This window comes from Vanessa tameamea, chromosome 20 (genome assembly GCF_037043105.1).
Source record: "Vanessa tameamea isolate UH-Manoa-2023 chromosome 20, ilVanTame1 primary haplotype, whole genome shotgun sequence".
Classification (NCBI taxonomy): Eukaryota; Metazoa; Arthropoda; class Insecta; order Lepidoptera; family Nymphalidae; genus Vanessa; species Vanessa tameamea.
This window is the reverse complement of record NC_087328.1, coordinates 3,604,733-3,621,366: the sequence shown is the minus strand read 5'-3', so window position 1 is coordinate 3,621,366 and position 16,634 is coordinate 3,604,733. Positions and strand designations below refer to the sequence as shown.

At 33.7% G+C, this 16,634-nt stretch overlaps 3 protein-coding genes across 3 annotated transcripts; 2 read left to right on the top strand and 1 right to left on the bottom strand.

The window, feature by feature from the left end:
- The first annotated feature begins 1,371 nt into the window (after positions 1 to 1,371).
- LOC113403793 (trypsin CFT-1-like) lies at positions 1,372 to 4,321 on the top strand. Its single transcript, XM_026644389.2, has 5 exons — positions 1,372 to 1,476; positions 2,419 to 2,590; positions 2,978 to 3,233; positions 3,385 to 3,540; positions 4,157 to 4,321. Exons 1-5 carry the CDS (start codon positions 1,425 to 1,427, stop codon positions 4,304 to 4,306), a joined length of 786 nt encoding a protein of 261 aa, XP_026500174.2. The 5' UTR covers positions 1,372 to 1,424; the 3' UTR covers positions 4,307 to 4,321.
- A 2,422-nt stretch (positions 4,322 to 6,743) lies between these two features.
- On the top strand, positions 6,744 to 10,616 carry LOC113403749 (uncharacterized). Its single transcript, XM_026644337.2, has 3 exons — positions 6,744 to 6,879; positions 9,484 to 9,948; positions 10,339 to 10,616. The coding sequence occupies exons 1-3, from the start codon at positions 6,783 to 6,785 to the stop codon at positions 10,614 to 10,616; spliced, it is 840 nt and encodes a 279-aa protein (XP_026500122.2). The 5' UTR covers positions 6,744 to 6,782.
- A 340-nt stretch (positions 10,617 to 10,956) lies between these two features.
- Positions 10,957 to 16,454, bottom strand: LOC113403798 (another transcription unit protein). The gene is made up of 11 exons (XM_026644393.2): positions 16,297 to 16,454; positions 15,944 to 16,040; positions 15,195 to 15,800; positions 15,016 to 15,116; positions 14,312 to 14,476; positions 13,786 to 13,964; positions 13,109 to 13,323; positions 12,433 to 12,595; positions 12,040 to 12,255; positions 11,479 to 11,635; positions 10,957 to 11,248 (listed from the first exon to the last, which is right to left on the bottom strand). The coding sequence occupies exons 1-11, from the start codon at positions 16,325 to 16,327 to the stop codon at positions 11,064 to 11,066; spliced, it is 2,115 nt and encodes a 704-aa protein (XP_026500178.2). The 5' UTR covers positions 16,328 to 16,454; the 3' UTR covers positions 10,957 to 11,063.
- Positions 16,455 to 16,634: the final 180 nt, after the last annotated feature.

Sequence of the window (16,634 nt, the reverse complement as noted above, 5' to 3'; positions counted from 1 at the left end):
GCATAAAAATCATTAATTATAATTTAAAAGACCTAATTGTTTTTGCACCGAGCACAGATTAAAAAAAATATATTTCTGATCTGCCAAAAAAGATGGCATTGAAAGATGTCTCATGCATAAACTAGCGAATGACGTTCCGAAAATAATGGTTCGGATATTCATTTCCTCTCACTGGATGATCGGATGTGACGTCATTAATATTCACAGGCGGGCTCGGCCGACAGTTCCAGCACTAACTGTCGTATAACTTTGACTGTAGCTTGGCTTGGCTGAGCTCGGTTCGACTCTGCTCGGCTTAGCATATAGCGTGGCGTTACAAACGCTAGCTTTTCTTATTTTATTTTTAGAAGTTTATATACATTTATAACTAAGACTAACGTTATGATGTTGTTATACAATGTTACTGCACACCATTTAATCACTTTTTATTAATATAATTCTATGTTCACAAGACTTTTCATGAATTAAAGTATTTTAATAATATTTAGAACAATGTGTTCTGCAAATATGACATTCGAAGCTAAGTTGGCATCTGTGTGACCATTATTACACTAGTTTAAAATACTTTCTGTGAGCCTCCTATACATATGTGAGTACTGGAAAAAGTATAATTACAATTAAGTACTACTTATAGAACATATAAATGAAAGATAGAGTAGACATATGTATAGTATTTTTTAGATTTGTCTTCAAAAAACCTTATTGTCTCCAATAACAAGAGAAATACTTTATTTTTCTCTTTACACTTTACTTTTCTCTGTAAAATATATTGTAATTTAATAAGAAGAACTATTAATAATAAAAGCAACACATATACTAATATTATAAATGCGAAAGTAACTCTATCTATCGCTCTTTCACGGCCAAACAACTGAACCATATTTGATTAAATTTGGCATAAAATAAGATTGAAATTCAACGAACTCTTTTAAGCCTAACACCGACTATACCCTGTTCAAGTTTGTTTGATCTTTTTGACAGACGGGCTAGTGATGAGAAACAGAAAATATAACATATATAACTGTCGATGGAACGACGGAATGCATATCCTACTTTGCACGGGTATATAAACCCTTAACAAGCGAGTGTATTTGCGGGCAACGACTACTTCCTAATAAGTCTATACTAATATTATCAAAAGGTAAAATACGTTTGTTTGTATGTATTGGGTAATATTCAATTATAAAAATATTTCACTATTAGAAAGATAAATTATTGTACATGTATTTATTATGATAATAATTAACAAAGATTAAAAATATTGTAGTACTTCAAAATACCATATCGAAATTATCACAATGAACTCCGAAAGGAATTAGTTCAATATCAATATATTTAAAAAAAAATTATCAATATCGTTAGATAATTATATAAAGATAAAGATTTCTTCAGTTAATTGAAGGACTTCTTACGGAAACATTACAATGAATTTATTAATTGTTTTTTCTGTAATTTGTGTATTTTCAACCAGCAATGGTACGTATAAATTGAAGGTTTTATTTAATCTTGGATATTCAAAACTATATACTATACATATAGGCTATATACGGCTATATGGCTTTTATTCATGACAGACGCGTGGTAGTGTAAACTCTGTCTAAATTATAAATGAGCTTGTGATTATAAGACTACAGGTCTCGAGAGTTCAAATTTAAGGCCAGATTTTTTTTACATAATATCGGTAATACCCCAAATTGATTAAGGAATTACTAATATTTCTATTTACCCTTTTAAGCTTATTATCGTCCCCAATCCTAACACGAGGTTAGGAGTCGGGACGATAATAGCCCGAATGGTCAGGATCGATCCTGCGACTTTTTACTTCGTTAACAATTTTCATGGACATTGTTTAGTAACACCGTTGAACTGCGAATACGGCAGGTATAGCAAACACTTCCTGAAGTCAGAGAATAAATAAGGATGATAATGTTTCTGTTTGCAAATGCCTTATAATAACTTACTACATAAAATATATTTCGTTAATAAACTTCAAAGGCAAATATATATAAAAGAGAACTTTACGTAGAGGTTATAACATTTTAAAATAAACTAGAGAGGGAAGTGTATTTTATAGAAGATACTACTATTACACCCAATAAGTTCAATTTCCGGGTAAGGCTTTTACGCTATTCCTTGTAGTTTCCAATGCCGTCTGAGCTGACTGAAAATAACACTAGATACTGTTTGACCTTGCAGCCTCTTCCCGATTGTTGTACTGATTATAGTAACATTTCTATTCAATTGTTATTCAAATCGAAAGACCATTTCAATTGAATTTCTTCTTAAGAAATGAGGAACACAATTTTTCTTACATATGTTTAAACTTCTACCACAAAACGCTGCGTATTTCGGAAAAGGTCTAGAATACTGGTTTTTCTTGTGTAATAAAAATTAAAACAATTGTAATATTTATAATAGCAAACCCGATGAGAATTTCTGGAGGAACAGTTGCTGATATAAGGACATACCCATTCGCGACCTCCCTCCTGAGCAGCACGGGAACGTTGCCCTTCACGCAAGCGTGCGGTGGCACAATCATATCCACATCAGCGATATTATCAGCAGCCTCCTGTTTTGTAACCAACAATGTGTAAGTGTTGTCTTTGACTTCGTTTTACTTTAATTAATTATATTTTGCTATATTATTTCTAGTACTTTACGCAAATAATGAACATTTCCAAAAGTATCAAAGGCAACTACAGCGTTTCAAAGAAATCCGATGAACGATGTTTACGAACAAAAACAAGAATAATTTAGAAATTCATATAATTATTTCAATAATTTAGTTGTCATAATATAATTAATCTCAGAAAATTCTAAAAGAATAAAGAAAATATAATCTAATATAATTCTCATCGTTGAAAACATTTAAATTGCTTGGCATACTTCATTCATAATAACATTTTCTTTATATATTAATAGTATTTTATGTAAGAATAAAATATATTGACGATTACTAATGCCTTACTCCTAACAGGGTCGATTCAATGCTTTGGTGGCGTGCTAGAGTTGGGTCGTCGTACTCCAACAGACAAGGTATTGTCTATCTCATCCGAAGAATTACTGTCCATTCTGACTTCTTGACCGCAACCAGAGTAAACGACATCGCAGTGTTGAGAACCTCTGTGAACATCGCATTTGGGCAAAACGTTCAAGCTGCGTATATAGCTGGTGGTTCATACCCTTTGGCCAACAATCAGCCAGTTTGGGCCATCGGATGGGGTATCACCTCGGTAAACCTAATCAATTTTACTATTACATAAAATATAGGTTTGAACTGGCAATATTTAGTTAAAGTTCACGTAAAAAAATCCAAAAAAATATATTCTCAAGAGAGTTACGGACAAATTTGTTTTGAATTAAAAGTTGTTGTGAATTTTTTAGGTATCATCACCATTTTCTCCAGAACTGCGCCAGGTCCAAATCTGGGTGAACGACCAGCAAACATGTGTTAGCCGCTACGCTGAGGAGAACTTCAGCGTCACTAGTAATATGCTTTGTGCTGGCTGGCTCGACGTTGGGGTTCGAGGACAATGCCAGGTATATAGCGAAACTACTCATAATCACTTATTATAGATACCCAATTAATAGTCGTCACATACGAAGATAAAATAATTTTTGTTGAAGGTATTACAATCACTTTTGACAATTCACAAGAATGTAAAAAACTAAAGAACTTATAATAAACACTGACTTATAATTGACTAAACGTTGAAACGTTTATAATACCCACTAATATTACGCTTTTACGGCTAAACCACTGTACCGAATTTGATGTAATTTGGTATGAAGTAAGTTTGAACCATACGCATTAACGCATAGGCAACGCGGTTCCTTGGGGTTTTTAAACCTAAAACATACGAAGCTGCAATGAGTGGGTACCTACTCAGAAGAGCTTGCATAAAGCCCTACCACCAAGTATATAGAAATATAAAAGTTGACCATTTATGAAAATATCAAATAAAAATATTATCTTGTTTTTTACATTTTGAAACGCGTTTTTACCGCTGTCGAGTTTTAGCTTATAAACATTTTCGGTTTGAATATAGATTCTACCAAGAGGAACCGGCAGAAGAGTCATCGTCCATTTGAGTTGTTTTATTGTACTATGCAGATTATTAACATAATGTATAACATTCTATATTATGTTTTGTAGGGTGACACGGGTAGCCCTCTATTGCACAACGGCGTCATGGTAGGCGTTTACTCATGGACATCAGGTTGTGGTACTAGTCGTTATCCAAACATCAACACTAGAGTTTCAGCGTACTCGCGATGGATTGAAGCAATGGCAGTTACCGCTTAAATAATAATTAAATTATCTACTTTTTTATACAATTTATTACAATTAAAATTCCCTTCTAAAAGTTGTTTCATTGAAAATATTGTTCAAAATGCTACATATGTATGTTTCCAGACACAATATAACCATACAAGAAAATATAACCACAAATACTAAGGTCTTCGAATATATATGTAGGTATATTTAATATCTCTTTTGTAATTTGAATACATTTGTTAAAATTGTATTAATAAACTCAAAATTATATTCTTATTTAAATTGAATGAAATATAATAGACTTTTAATTTAATATTAATAGGCTATCAAACTTCTATAAGTCCTAAAGAGTACGACAATCCGACATAACCAGAGAGCGTAGGAGCAATGACTTTACTGCTTTATTTTACTGCTCTCTGAGCCATGGGACTCCCTTAATGTGGCGAAGTTGAATCTGGTACCAAGAATTACTTGACAACAGTAACAGCCTGTAAATTTCCCACTTCTGGGCTAAGGCCTCCTCTCCCTTTGAGGAGAAGGAGTAGCATATCCCACCACGCTGCTCCAATACGGGTTTGTGAATACACATGTGACAAAATTTTCGTTGAAATAAGACACATGCAGGCTTCCTCACGATGTTTTCTTTTACCGCCGAGCACGAGATGAATTATAAACACAAATTAAGGACATGAACATTCAGCGGTGCTTGCCTGGGCTTGAACCCGAAATCATCGATTAAGATTAGACAGTCACTCGCAATTTCGTTATCTAAGAGCAACAGCCTTCTCAAAGTAAGACCTAATTCAGTAAAGCATTCAATATGAAAGCAAGAAATTAATTGTATCGTGTTCGTTATATCGATTTGATGGTTTTACACAAACTCATTAATAATAATAATATATTCGAGACTAATTTCATTTAACTTAATTTCAAAGAAAAAGGAATAATTTCATCACTAATTTGGTACTGCGACTTTGTTGCGAGTTGCTGTAAAATTATATGTCTACTGCGAATGAATGTTTCTACGTTGACTAAACGATATTGAAAAATCTGTATTATAAAACATGAATAGTAACAAGGTATTCAATTTTTACATTTAATACATACGTACATAGCGTACATCTGCTAAAAGATTCTCTATATTTAAACTCGATAACATTATCGGACAATATTCGACAATGATAAGAAATTACTCGATAAAGCATTATTTGATGGGGCTTATCTGCGATCATGCTACTAAAGTAAGTGCGAGGCAGATATACGATAACCTAATTAAGGAGACCAGCTACGCTGTATATAGTTGAAGTATTTTTTTTTGTATTAAATTTCAAATATATATGACCTTTTTATGTAAGGTAAAGTAAATGGGTCACCTGGTGGTAAGAGGTCACCACCCATAGACATTGGCGCTGTAGGAAATACTCATACCTTCCAATACCCATTATTGCAAACATACCAAAATTAAACATTCTTATCACGTATGCATTATTCAAAATAATTACCTTAAGCCACATTTTTGCATGATAGCGCACCGAATTTAAAACATTTTGCTCATTTCCTTTCTCTGATACTGAGCGTCAGAATCATGCCACAAACCTCTCTAGTATCATGGAACATACAAAAAAATACTAGTCATTTGCTAATTGTTCTATGCCATTCTATTGATGATTATTGCTTGAAATCAAGTCCTCAACCGATGATAATAATTAATAATGTTATTACATTAATTATTATAATAATTTTGTCAATGTCGAATATGATCGTAACGTTTTATACTTAATTACGTAATCCAATCAATAGTCTTTAAAGCAAAATTTCATATTGAAAATTTCAAATCTATAAATATAAATATATTAAAGAATTCAATCCTATATGCCACTTGTAATATAAATATTCTAGATGTTACAGAGAGAAACAGTATTAAGTATTAGTTGTAACAAAAAATTTATTTAATAGCATTTTTAGCTTGAGCTTACGTCCTAAATTAGTTCAAAATAAAAAATAAAACATTATCATTAAAAAGTGTTTTCATCGATTTCTTTGATCAGTTTTAAGAAAATTAAGCAATATGACCTCATTACTTGTTTTGTCATTAATTCAATAGAGAACATCTTTGTATGACTGTTCTAGTAACATCGTTACACATTCAATATCACATATTTAACACGCATAGTAAATTTCCTATGATTATTTATAAGATACCTAGGTATTACTTTTTTGTATACGTTATGCTGCGTTTGCCTGTAACGAGTCTTGTATTTACAAAAAAAAAACATATTCTTGATAGCGCAATATACAATAACAAATTTAAAAATGTTTACTCTGTTTCAATCAGTAAATACAGATAATTAATAGTTAATTGATTTTATTTAATAAAAATTAAAGAATTAAATTGTATTTCTTTAAATCGAAATTGCATTAAGCATTTATTTTTAACAAATTATTCAAGCGGTATCGTTTTCTGTCGCATTATTTCTATCAGTTTGTTTGTAACGTCGAAGATATGTACGCGCGTGTTTTGAAATTCGTCGCCCTTTTTACACACATTTTAACATCAACGTGTGTTAGAATGACAACATATAACGGACCGGATATCAAAAGTTAGTATAGCTGAATACGGTGATATATTTTTGGTACCCCATTTGATTTCAAACGTATGATTCCTTTAAACGAAGAAAGTCTTCAAGGATTTTGAATGTTAAGTATTCGATTAAATATTATATTTGAATAGTAATCGATATCGGAATAATTTGTTTGAAATCTTTGTACAAAACTAGCGTACTATACCAGTATTGCTATAAACTATATATTATGCGTGATGCGTTCTTTCGTATGTTGTGTATACTTGTCGTTTCGTATCATGCCATAAACGACACTAAATGTCATGGCGAGTAGTGTCGGATGTGTCGTACCAAGTCATAAAATTTCGTGTCATGCCTAGTCGTATCGGATTAATTATTAATGCTTAGCTGATACATATTTGGTAGAATTTGATCCCGCAGTTTTTATCATTATGTTTTCCTTAAACATCGAGATATGAACTAAAGTATTAATAGTTCTTTGAGATAAAAAAAAATGGTTCTTGTCCAGCCTTGTTGAACCCACAATCTTCGGTCAAAATTTAACTGTTCAAGCTTCTGGGCCATCAATTGGAGACAATTAATTGATAAGCTTCGGTTAAGAAACTGATACTCTATTCTATCACGTTTCAATCGACGACATCCAGTGCTACCACGAAAAGATCATGCGACATCATAGATCATCTCCAATATATGACTATCAACTTCCTAATATGCTAATGTTTTCTTGATCGAAAAATCTAAAAATTTAAGTATTGGATATTTGAACCCAGGACCTCAGAATTTGCAGTCTCATAAAATTTCAAATATTATACTAGTCAGCCACTAGTCAGACGAGATTAAAAACACTAAATTGACCGATGTAGTTACTAAAATTCTTTCTCTCTTTCATTAAATTCACGCCAATTTCATTTTGATTTCTAGTTTATAGTTTTAAACAATGTTTCATTTTCAACGAATTATGACTTTAAAATTTTATTTAGTGACAGAATTTTCTGTTTACTATTAATTTCACATATTTTAATATATATTATTTATTCGTGTAAACGTTAAATATTTGATAAAAAAATATGATTACATTTTGAAATATAAAACATTTACACCTTACTTATTTATGTTTTTATTACTGACTGCAACGCTGGTCTAGTAGCTATCATTATGATACAGATTCCGATAGGCTGGGTTCAAATCTTGGGTTAGACCAAATTAAACCCTAGTTGTCAAAGTCAAAAATCTTGCGTGTACTTCCGTTCAGCCCGTACCACCGATTGATCTGCATTTTGGTTAAATTATGTACTTTGACGCGCTGATAACGAATGTTATCTGCACCTTCCGCAGCGCCGAAGACGTCACGAATCGAAATTCTGGTGATAAATAGCTTTATTACAAAAAACTCGAAATAAGTAATGGTAAGGTAAAAGGTGTTAACACCTTTTAATGGGACTATTATTCGTAGAGAAGCTCTCCCTGCAAGCGAAACTAGTGGAAGTTGGCGAAATATATACATTTTGGACCATATTTTTTTTTATCAGAATTGAATACATACATAAAAATTGTATTGAATAAAATGTCTATCTTTTTATTACCTATATTTTTTGTAAATTATAGGTAATTAATTATTTTCGATCATCGAAATCCACATGTTTACCAAAACTCAGATCAATTTATGTGTGGGCTAAACATAAATTAAACCAAAATCTTTATTTAGTTTCAGAAGTATTATGTGCACTATTAGCAACATATCAAATTTGTAAAAAGTAGAAGTATTACAATATATCAGATTAAAAAAGTAGTATAATTGTTTGTTATCTCATCGTATTTGATTGGTAATATTATATATTATTTTCGCCAGTACGCTAGAAGACTTTGTATGAGAACGGGTCTATGCTGAACAACTCCGTCATAATTACGTAGACTAACTTAAAAAAGCTAAGCTAAAGCAAGACTTACAAATTTAATAGTTATAACTAATCATACACATACTTATTGAATATCATAAAATCTACCATCGGTTCACAAAGAAACACCTCACCCCCGAAAAAAACAAGCGAAAGAAACTCAAAGTATTTTTGGATTCTTTATTAAACAATTTAAAGTAGCATTCCGAAGTAATGACGATAGCGGTGTTTATACTCCTGTGTTGCATGAACTGAACACTTCTTCCGGGGATAGCCGTGGGACCTGCGCTTTAATTATCTTTGGGCAGAGTGCAATCCTTTATATATGGTTATATGAGGGATAGAATAACATTAATATTCTTCAGGATTTTTAAGTACTCCCAAACTACCGCCAAAATTAGTTGTATTCCAGTTTGAGTCAGTGTAACTGCATCCACAAAAGACATAACATCTTACCTCCCAAGGTTAATGATTGAATTTTTTTAGACTAAATGTCTGTAGCCAGTACCCAGACGGACTTGCACAAAGCCCTATCACCGAGTCAAATTTTATTTCTTACATCGCCAATGTCTATGGGCGGTACTGACCACTCATTATTAGGTAGTCCATTTGGTCGTCTATCTGAATTATACAAAATAAACTTCGGTGGGTACCATCATTGGGCATAATATTCTAACACATTATGTATTATTTGGGTTAGATAACAAGTTCCTGTTATTGTTCACAGGTAAATTTAAACTAGAACTCAAACCATTACACATACCTACAGGCCTAGGCGACATCATTATTTTATCAGGGCCCATCATAAATAGTGAAACACTTTATTTCCTTAGCAAACCAAATAGTGACACTATGAAACTCAAATTAAACATAAGCCGTGACATGTTTGACTACAAAAAGTCATCAATTAATGACGATTATAATGACATAATCATTCAATATATTCAAGGAAAAATTAAGGCTATAATAACTCCCATAAATAAGTACAAAATATTCAATCTTAATTATGGAAAAAACTGCCAAGATTCAACAGACATATTCAGAGAAAAAGAGAAGAGTTTATTAGCGAATGACTTTATGTTGGGACCTCTCGGTGAGGAGGATAACGGAAATTGGATACTAAGTGCCTATTATAAAGGAAATGATGGAGACTGGATTGAAGTGTTCCAAGTTATTACGGTGGAAATAACAGGTAACTTAAAAATTATGATTCACGTTTAGGTGTATGTGTTTTTTATATTCTCTTTAATATTAATATAATACATACTTAATTATTTTTTTGGCAAATATGTCATGCGACTTAAAATGCCTATAAAATTTAATTTAAAGTAGCTGCAATTTTTTCATTTAATAATAATGATAAACACAATTAATAGAAATCGCCGAAAACATAATAAAAATCATTTTTATTCAAACAACTTTTTTTTAAATCGATAATCGATACTATATAATATCAATTAGTACCAATAAAATAATCGATAATTAAAACGTTACGTTGCCGCAATCACTAGTTGGGCAGGCTTTATTTTTATAAATGGCTATAAAATTGCTGTCTTTTTTTATACATACCTTGAATTTTCAGAATCCATACCGACGTTTCCAACGAAACCTAAATTAGATGAAGGTAATGATTTGGAACTGCGTTTTGCTTATCCTGTAAGAAATCTTCAAAGCTGTCAAATTACCGCCCCAAGGTCTACGTTTGACAGATTTTACGACAGAGATAGAAATAACTTAGATTCCTGTGGCTTCACAATACCGAATGTAACGAAGGACGACGAAGGTCTATGGCGAATAATTGGTGTGGGGAATATAGTGTACGAAGCTAATGTGTTTTTAGAGATAAATAAAAAATCCTGATAAAAAAAAACTATCCCGTTTTCAATCTGTTTCTACATACCTCTAATATTACTCTTTATAATCTTGAGAGAAGTTTAGACCAATTTTAACACATATTTGTCTTGTTTTTTGGAGCCTATATTTATTGACATCTACTCATTTAACAGCTATCCTACCGCCAAAGAGGTATTCGTTATATGGGGAATTGTTTTTTTCGGTTTATAAGCTTTTATAATTTGGTGCAAGAGACTATTTTTATATATGCCTAAACATGTATAACGCTGATATAATATTATATTGTCTGCTTCTTGTCCTTTATTTGACGAACTGTTAAGGGTTATAAAAATTAATACAACTATAATTGAGTAAATAATAAATTTATTTTCAACTGGTATCAATAAACTTTACATCTAATTCTTATCCTATCATACTATATACATTCGTCAGGATCTTGTCTGTTTTTCGTATCTACTCGCTTCCACTGCCCGAACCCGACCCACTCTGACTTCTCTGGGGGGTGTTTGCGTCTCCAGCTTCACTCCCTTCGTCGTCAGAATCCTTCAGAGCCTTCGCCCTATCCAGTCGTCTCGCCCGACGTGTTTCCACGTCTGAACCATCAGATTCAGACGAATAAATCGCAGCACCGGCTGTCGCTGGAAATGAAAAACAAAAAAAAAAAAATAATTTAAAACCAATTTATACGAATAAAGATCACACTCGCGCCGGGGATGCGACCTAATCAGTAGATACCGGGACAAGTGATAGACAAATCTATATTCATACTTGAGACTACGAGCGTGTGAACTAATCATTCGTCGATACGGTTACTGCTCATCGACGAGATCGTGAGAAGTTGGCCCGAAGGCAACGTGAGTGCGCTCACCCTTCTGGCCCTGCTTGTACTTGTTCTTGATGGCGGCGAGCGACACGCCGCCCTCGTCCTCCGAGTCGTCGTGGCGCGCCGCCCGCGCCGCCGCGCGCCGCTTGGGCCGCCCGCTGGCGCGCGAGCGCATCGCGGCGCGGAGCTCCATCTCCTCTTTCTGCGCGTCACGTTACACACACGTTTAGTCTCATTGTATTGTAGCTCGTGACGTTTTCGTTGGTTAGTTATTTATTACACGTTTGATACCTACATATACTCTGTAATTAAAATGGCGAAAAATACTAACTGCTGAGTTACTCGTGTACGAGACTGGCGAGTCTCGGTAAAATATACCTTCCAAACCGGTAGTGGCTTTACATTTAATTCAACACTGCAACGGGACGATTCAAAACTGCCTTTATGAGCCTACTCGAATAAAGAATATTTTGATTTTGATGGGCTTGAACAAAGCCCTATCATCAAGTAGAGATAGTTTACTTATTCAATATACGATTAAGCTACTAGTAAGTATCACTGAGAAACCTCCATTAGAAACTTAGTAATGAATAGCAGCTATTGCACCTTCAGCTGGTACTTCCTATCCGCGTCGGGGTCGCTTCCGACTTGTGACAGTATCTTGATGGCCGACGTCTTGGTGGAGCGATCCGCGGCCGACAGCGTCATCTTTCGGTGAGTGAAGGAGTCCGTGGAGTGGGGTCGGAACGAGAGCTTGGTGCGGAACACCGCCTGCCCCTGCAGACCTGTTCCCTGCCTGACGAACAGATGGTTGTGGTCGCCCTGGAATAATCAAGCATTAAAGTCTCACAATGAATTCCTCTTATCCAAAAAAAAAATACTAATATAATTAAAAAAAATCAATTTGATAAATTGAACATAAAAAAAAACATAAGACAGGTAATTCCGATGGGATTGTACTATATTTTAACCTAATATAGTACTAATATTTCAACTTACATGTAACGGTTGTTTGTAAACATCAAAAATTTCTGAACCGAGATGCAGAGACATACTGCCGTCAGACCATTTCACCATACGAGCATTTGATTCCTTAACTGCATTGCCTTCTTTATCAAAAACAGTTCGCCAACGCATTGTGTTCTCTACTTTCAATTTCAATCTGTAAAAATGATTAGTTATTTTTAAAAATAATAAGGAACCCGAAAAGGGGCGGAGCTAAACATCCCTTATTATGATAACGTATGATTATGGGAGGAGTTGAGACCGCATTTCTTAGAAACACTATCGGTGTTCGGTATTAAAAAGATATTAATATTTTTTTAGTGTATATTTGTATTGTTGACAACATAGTTGAACTTTTACTTTAATTAGGTATTATTACATGTTATAGGTTATAGTAGAAAAACTCGACGAAGGGAACAACCGGTTTAAGCCGAGTTTATATTATCATTTATTTTATAAAATATACGAGGCGAACGAAAGTACGTGCACACAAATATCTACATTGATGCTCAATCAATATTTAAGGCGAGATCAAAATTGTAAAAATATGTTGATATTAAAAGTTTAGGATAAACTTTTAATTTGAAATGTTTTCATTAAAAAGTTACAAACTCTCATAATTTATCCCCTTCTAAGTTTTAGTTGTAATGAATTTCACCTTAAACCTCACCTTGCTCGACCTTCTTCGTCCAGTGTTTCCTCTTCGTCTATTTCATCTTCATATGTGCTGGGGTCATAAGGCCTAGTCTCAACTGACAGAAAGTTAGGTAGTTTTACAAAATGTAGCTCTTTTCCTAATTCTGTCCATATCTTTGGCATATCTACATCGATGCGAGTTTCTGGAATTTCCACTTCTTCTTCTTCTTCTGGTTTATCTCTAGCTTCCTGTACATAAATATTTATTTTAAATTAATTATTTGCTGACTTTAAAGGCTGTCGAACTGCTCTTTGGGAATGCAATTGTTTTTAAATTGCACTTAGGTAATAAAATAAATTGATATCACTACTCTGTTACGCCAGGATCATGGCTCAGTTCTTCGATATTAATTATTATATTTAACTATATTAAAATATTGAGATGTATTCCAAAATTTTTCAATAGCTGCCAGGGGTGTGGAATTTGGAAGTGTATACATTCCCGTGCCTCGGGAAACATACACGTTGCGTCTGATCTTCCGATCATAACGGATTTGCGGTCCCATCGGATTATGAGAGTCAGGGAATAAAGAGTGCATCTGTATTTATGCCTGTATGTGAACATAAAAATGCACACATACATGATAGCAAAAAAAAAATATAATGCAATAATCTTCAACCGGTACCTTCTCTAAAATAAAATGTACTCACCTCGTCACCGCTTCCCCTGGCTTCATCACCGGACCGCCTCTCGTCGTCAGATCTACCTCGACTGCGGCTGCGAGACCGCGAGCGTGATCTTGATCGCGACCTTTCTGACTGCTTATCACCGTCACCCTCGTCTTCCGTACTGATATCAGAAGCGTCACCAAACAACGCATCAGCTGTGACTGTGAATACAATGAATTACTTTATAACATATACGAAAATAACATTTTTTGTACATCCAAACACTTAAAACAATATTAAAAGAAAAAATTAAGACATTAATGGTGACTGTAGGACCAGGGTTAAAACAAAGTTCAATCTACAAAAGGTGACGTATTGAGAGAGCAAATTCGCGCGACGCGGATATTAATCATCCTGGAATTTCACAATGTACTGAGGTTGTTATTGTTGTTGAAGAGCACACATATAGAATGCAATATAGTATTTACACACAAATTAATCTACTACAATAAAACTTCTTATTTCTTTTTTATAATTCTCGATAAAAAAAAAGTGGAAAAGCACTTACCAGTGTCAGTCTTTTCTTGATTTTCATCATCTGAATCGACTAGCTTCTTGGACTTTTTCTTAGTAGGCTTATTACTGGTATCCGAACCACTATCCGATCCCTTCTTACGTTTTGACCCAACATCACTCTCTGAATCTGATAAAACTGCTCGTTTTTTCTTTTCACCTAAAAACATAATTATTCATAATAATCAAAGGAGGTATAAAATTTGTCTTGTTTCATATTTTTAATATATTTTAATATATTTAAAAAAAAACATATAACAAAGTTGATGCTAAGTGGTTACCATCCAAAATACACTGGCACTAAAAAAAATATAAAACCTTCGAAGTCTTGTGTTACACTGGCTTAATCAACATTCAAACTAGTTTACAGTACAAAGTATATCTGTTTAGATGTTAAATAACTGGTGAATACCCATTCAAACAAGCTAGCACCAAGCTTAACACAAACAAAAAGTAAAAGTCACATGAAATAGCAATTGAACAAGAGAGGTTATGCGCAGGTGAACAGCTTAAAGTGCATTTTGAGGCGCAACTATTTTTAGCCTCGGAATGTATCATTGCCAATTTCTTAACTACAAGCTTTAACCTAGTTGGCCTATCATGGATTTTAAAACCAGAACCCCGGGATCTGTATAAGATAAGCAACAAAACAATAAGGTGATTACACATATTTATAATGAATTGAAAAGTGGAACTAACCTTCACCATCAGAAGGGTTGGAGCTTTTAGAACGAGATCTTGATCGACTTTTAGACTTAGATTTACTCCTTGATCTTGACTTGGAGTGCCTGGAACCTGACCTGTAACAAAATACTAAAATATTACATTATATCCTTATAACTCCCATATAATTTCTGGTTTGGTAGTAAGTGTCTTACCTTGATCTACTTTTAGATTTTTCTTTAGCATCATCATCATCAATCATCAAGTTTGGCGAGTTTGATCTGCTATCGGCAACATCCTGTCTAGCTACAGGACTTTTTGATCTCGAAGAAGCACTACCTGATCGTGATCTAGATTTTCTACTTTTTGGACTACCACTAACAGAGCGGGATCGACTTTTAGCACTTCGAGATTTATGACTTGGAGAAGGAGATTGTGATCTGGATTTTGGACTTTGAGATCTAGATTTGGGGCTTTGTGATCTAGATTTAGGACTCTGTGATCGTGACTTTGGACTCTGACCTCCAGATTTTGGACTGCCTGACCGCGAACGAGCACTACCAGATCGTGACCTAGCACTTCCAGACCCACTTCTAGATCTAGATCTAGATTTTGAAGCTCTTGGACTTCCTGATGTCTGAGATTTAGGACTTGAAGATCCAGACTTGTTACTATGAGCTGAACCAGATCTATTTGATGGAGCTGGAGAGTTTGATTTACTGCGAGAAGCATTTGATGCATTTGAAGATTTCCTTGATCGGCCTGACCTGTTAGACTTAGGAGATTCGCTTGCTGATTTTGGTGGACTTCTAGAAACTGATCTGCAAATTTATAAATATACAATTATTAGTAAGCTACTTAGACTAATTGTAAGAATATATATAATAATTTTCAAATTTTGTCTTAAGCATTGAATCTTCATTTATATTTTAGGGAAAAGTACTAGCAAGTAATTCTAATATACCTAGATTGACTGCCTTCTTTCCCAGATGGTGCAGGACTAGGGCTCTTACTGCGACTAGCACTAGAGCCACTGTCAGAATCTGATCCAGAATCTGTATCTGAAATTTTTCTAAGGTTATTGATCACAGTTCATAGTTAATAACGATTTGTAAATAGCATGAAATGGGATCAAACATAACGCATATGATTTTCTTTTTTTTCTTTTTTAGAATAATATACAATCGCTATGAATCTGGCAGGCTAAAAACAGTTATTAGAACGTATTCATAGCGATTTGTTTTTAAATAGTAAAGCATTAATTCAAATAGTCTTTTTGATTTTAATCATGGTTCAATTAAAATATTTATGTCTTACCACCCGCCGCTCCTCTTTTTGCTGGCGCCATTCTGGCGTATAAAAATTAAAACTTTCACCACTTTTTTATACAACTATCAATATAAAATATCTGAGATGAGTGTTTGTAGCTTACGTTAAGGTTATACTCATATCCATAGCATAGCAAATGCCAAACTTCTGACTTCAGATAACTTCACTCCAAACTACGACTCGTAAACCGATATTTTTATGTCAATGTCAAAATCAAAAATGTAATTTCGCTTTTGACAACATTAACGATCTTCATACCAATTCACTTAATGTATGTTGAACTTATTCGTTACATTAAAATATTTTAATTACATAATTCTTGTTTT

Bases quoted from the DNA above. Each gene is read 5' to 3' on its own strand.
- LOC113403793 (XM_026644389.2), top strand. From the start codon at position 1,425: ATGAATTTATTAATTGTTTTTTCTGTAATTTGTGTATTTTCAACCAGC. The intron at 2,591-2,977 runs GTAAGTGTTGTC...TACTCCTAACAG, and splicing joins TGTTTTGTAACCAACAATGT to GGTCGATTCAATGCTTTGGT. The intron at 3,541-4,156 runs GTATATAGCGAA...TATGTTTTGTAG, and splicing joins GGGTTCGAGGACAATGCCAG to GGTGACACGGGTAGCCCTCT.
- LOC113403749 (XM_026644337.2), top strand. From the start codon at position 6,783: ATGTACGCGCGTGTTTTGAAATTCGTCGCCCTTTTTACACACATTTTA. The intron at 6,880-9,483 runs GTTAGTATAGCT...TATTGTTCACAG, and splicing joins TAACGGACCGGATATCAAAA to GTAAATTTAAACTAGAACTC. The intron at 9,949-10,338 runs GTAACTTAAAAA...TTGAATTTTCAG, and splicing joins TATTACGGTGGAAATAACAG to AATCCATACCGACGTTTCCA.
- LOC113403798 (XM_026644393.2), bottom strand. From the start codon at position 16,327: ATGGCGCCAGCAAAAAGAGGAGCGGCGGGTG. The intron at 15,801-15,943 runs GTATATTAGAAT...ATAAATTTGCAG, and splicing joins AAAGAAGGCAGTCAATCTAG to ATCAGTTTCTAGAAGTCCAC. The intron at 13,965-14,311 runs GTAAGTGCTTTT...TTGTATTCACAG, and splicing joins TCAAGAAAAGACTGACACTG to TCACAGCTGATGCGTTGTTT.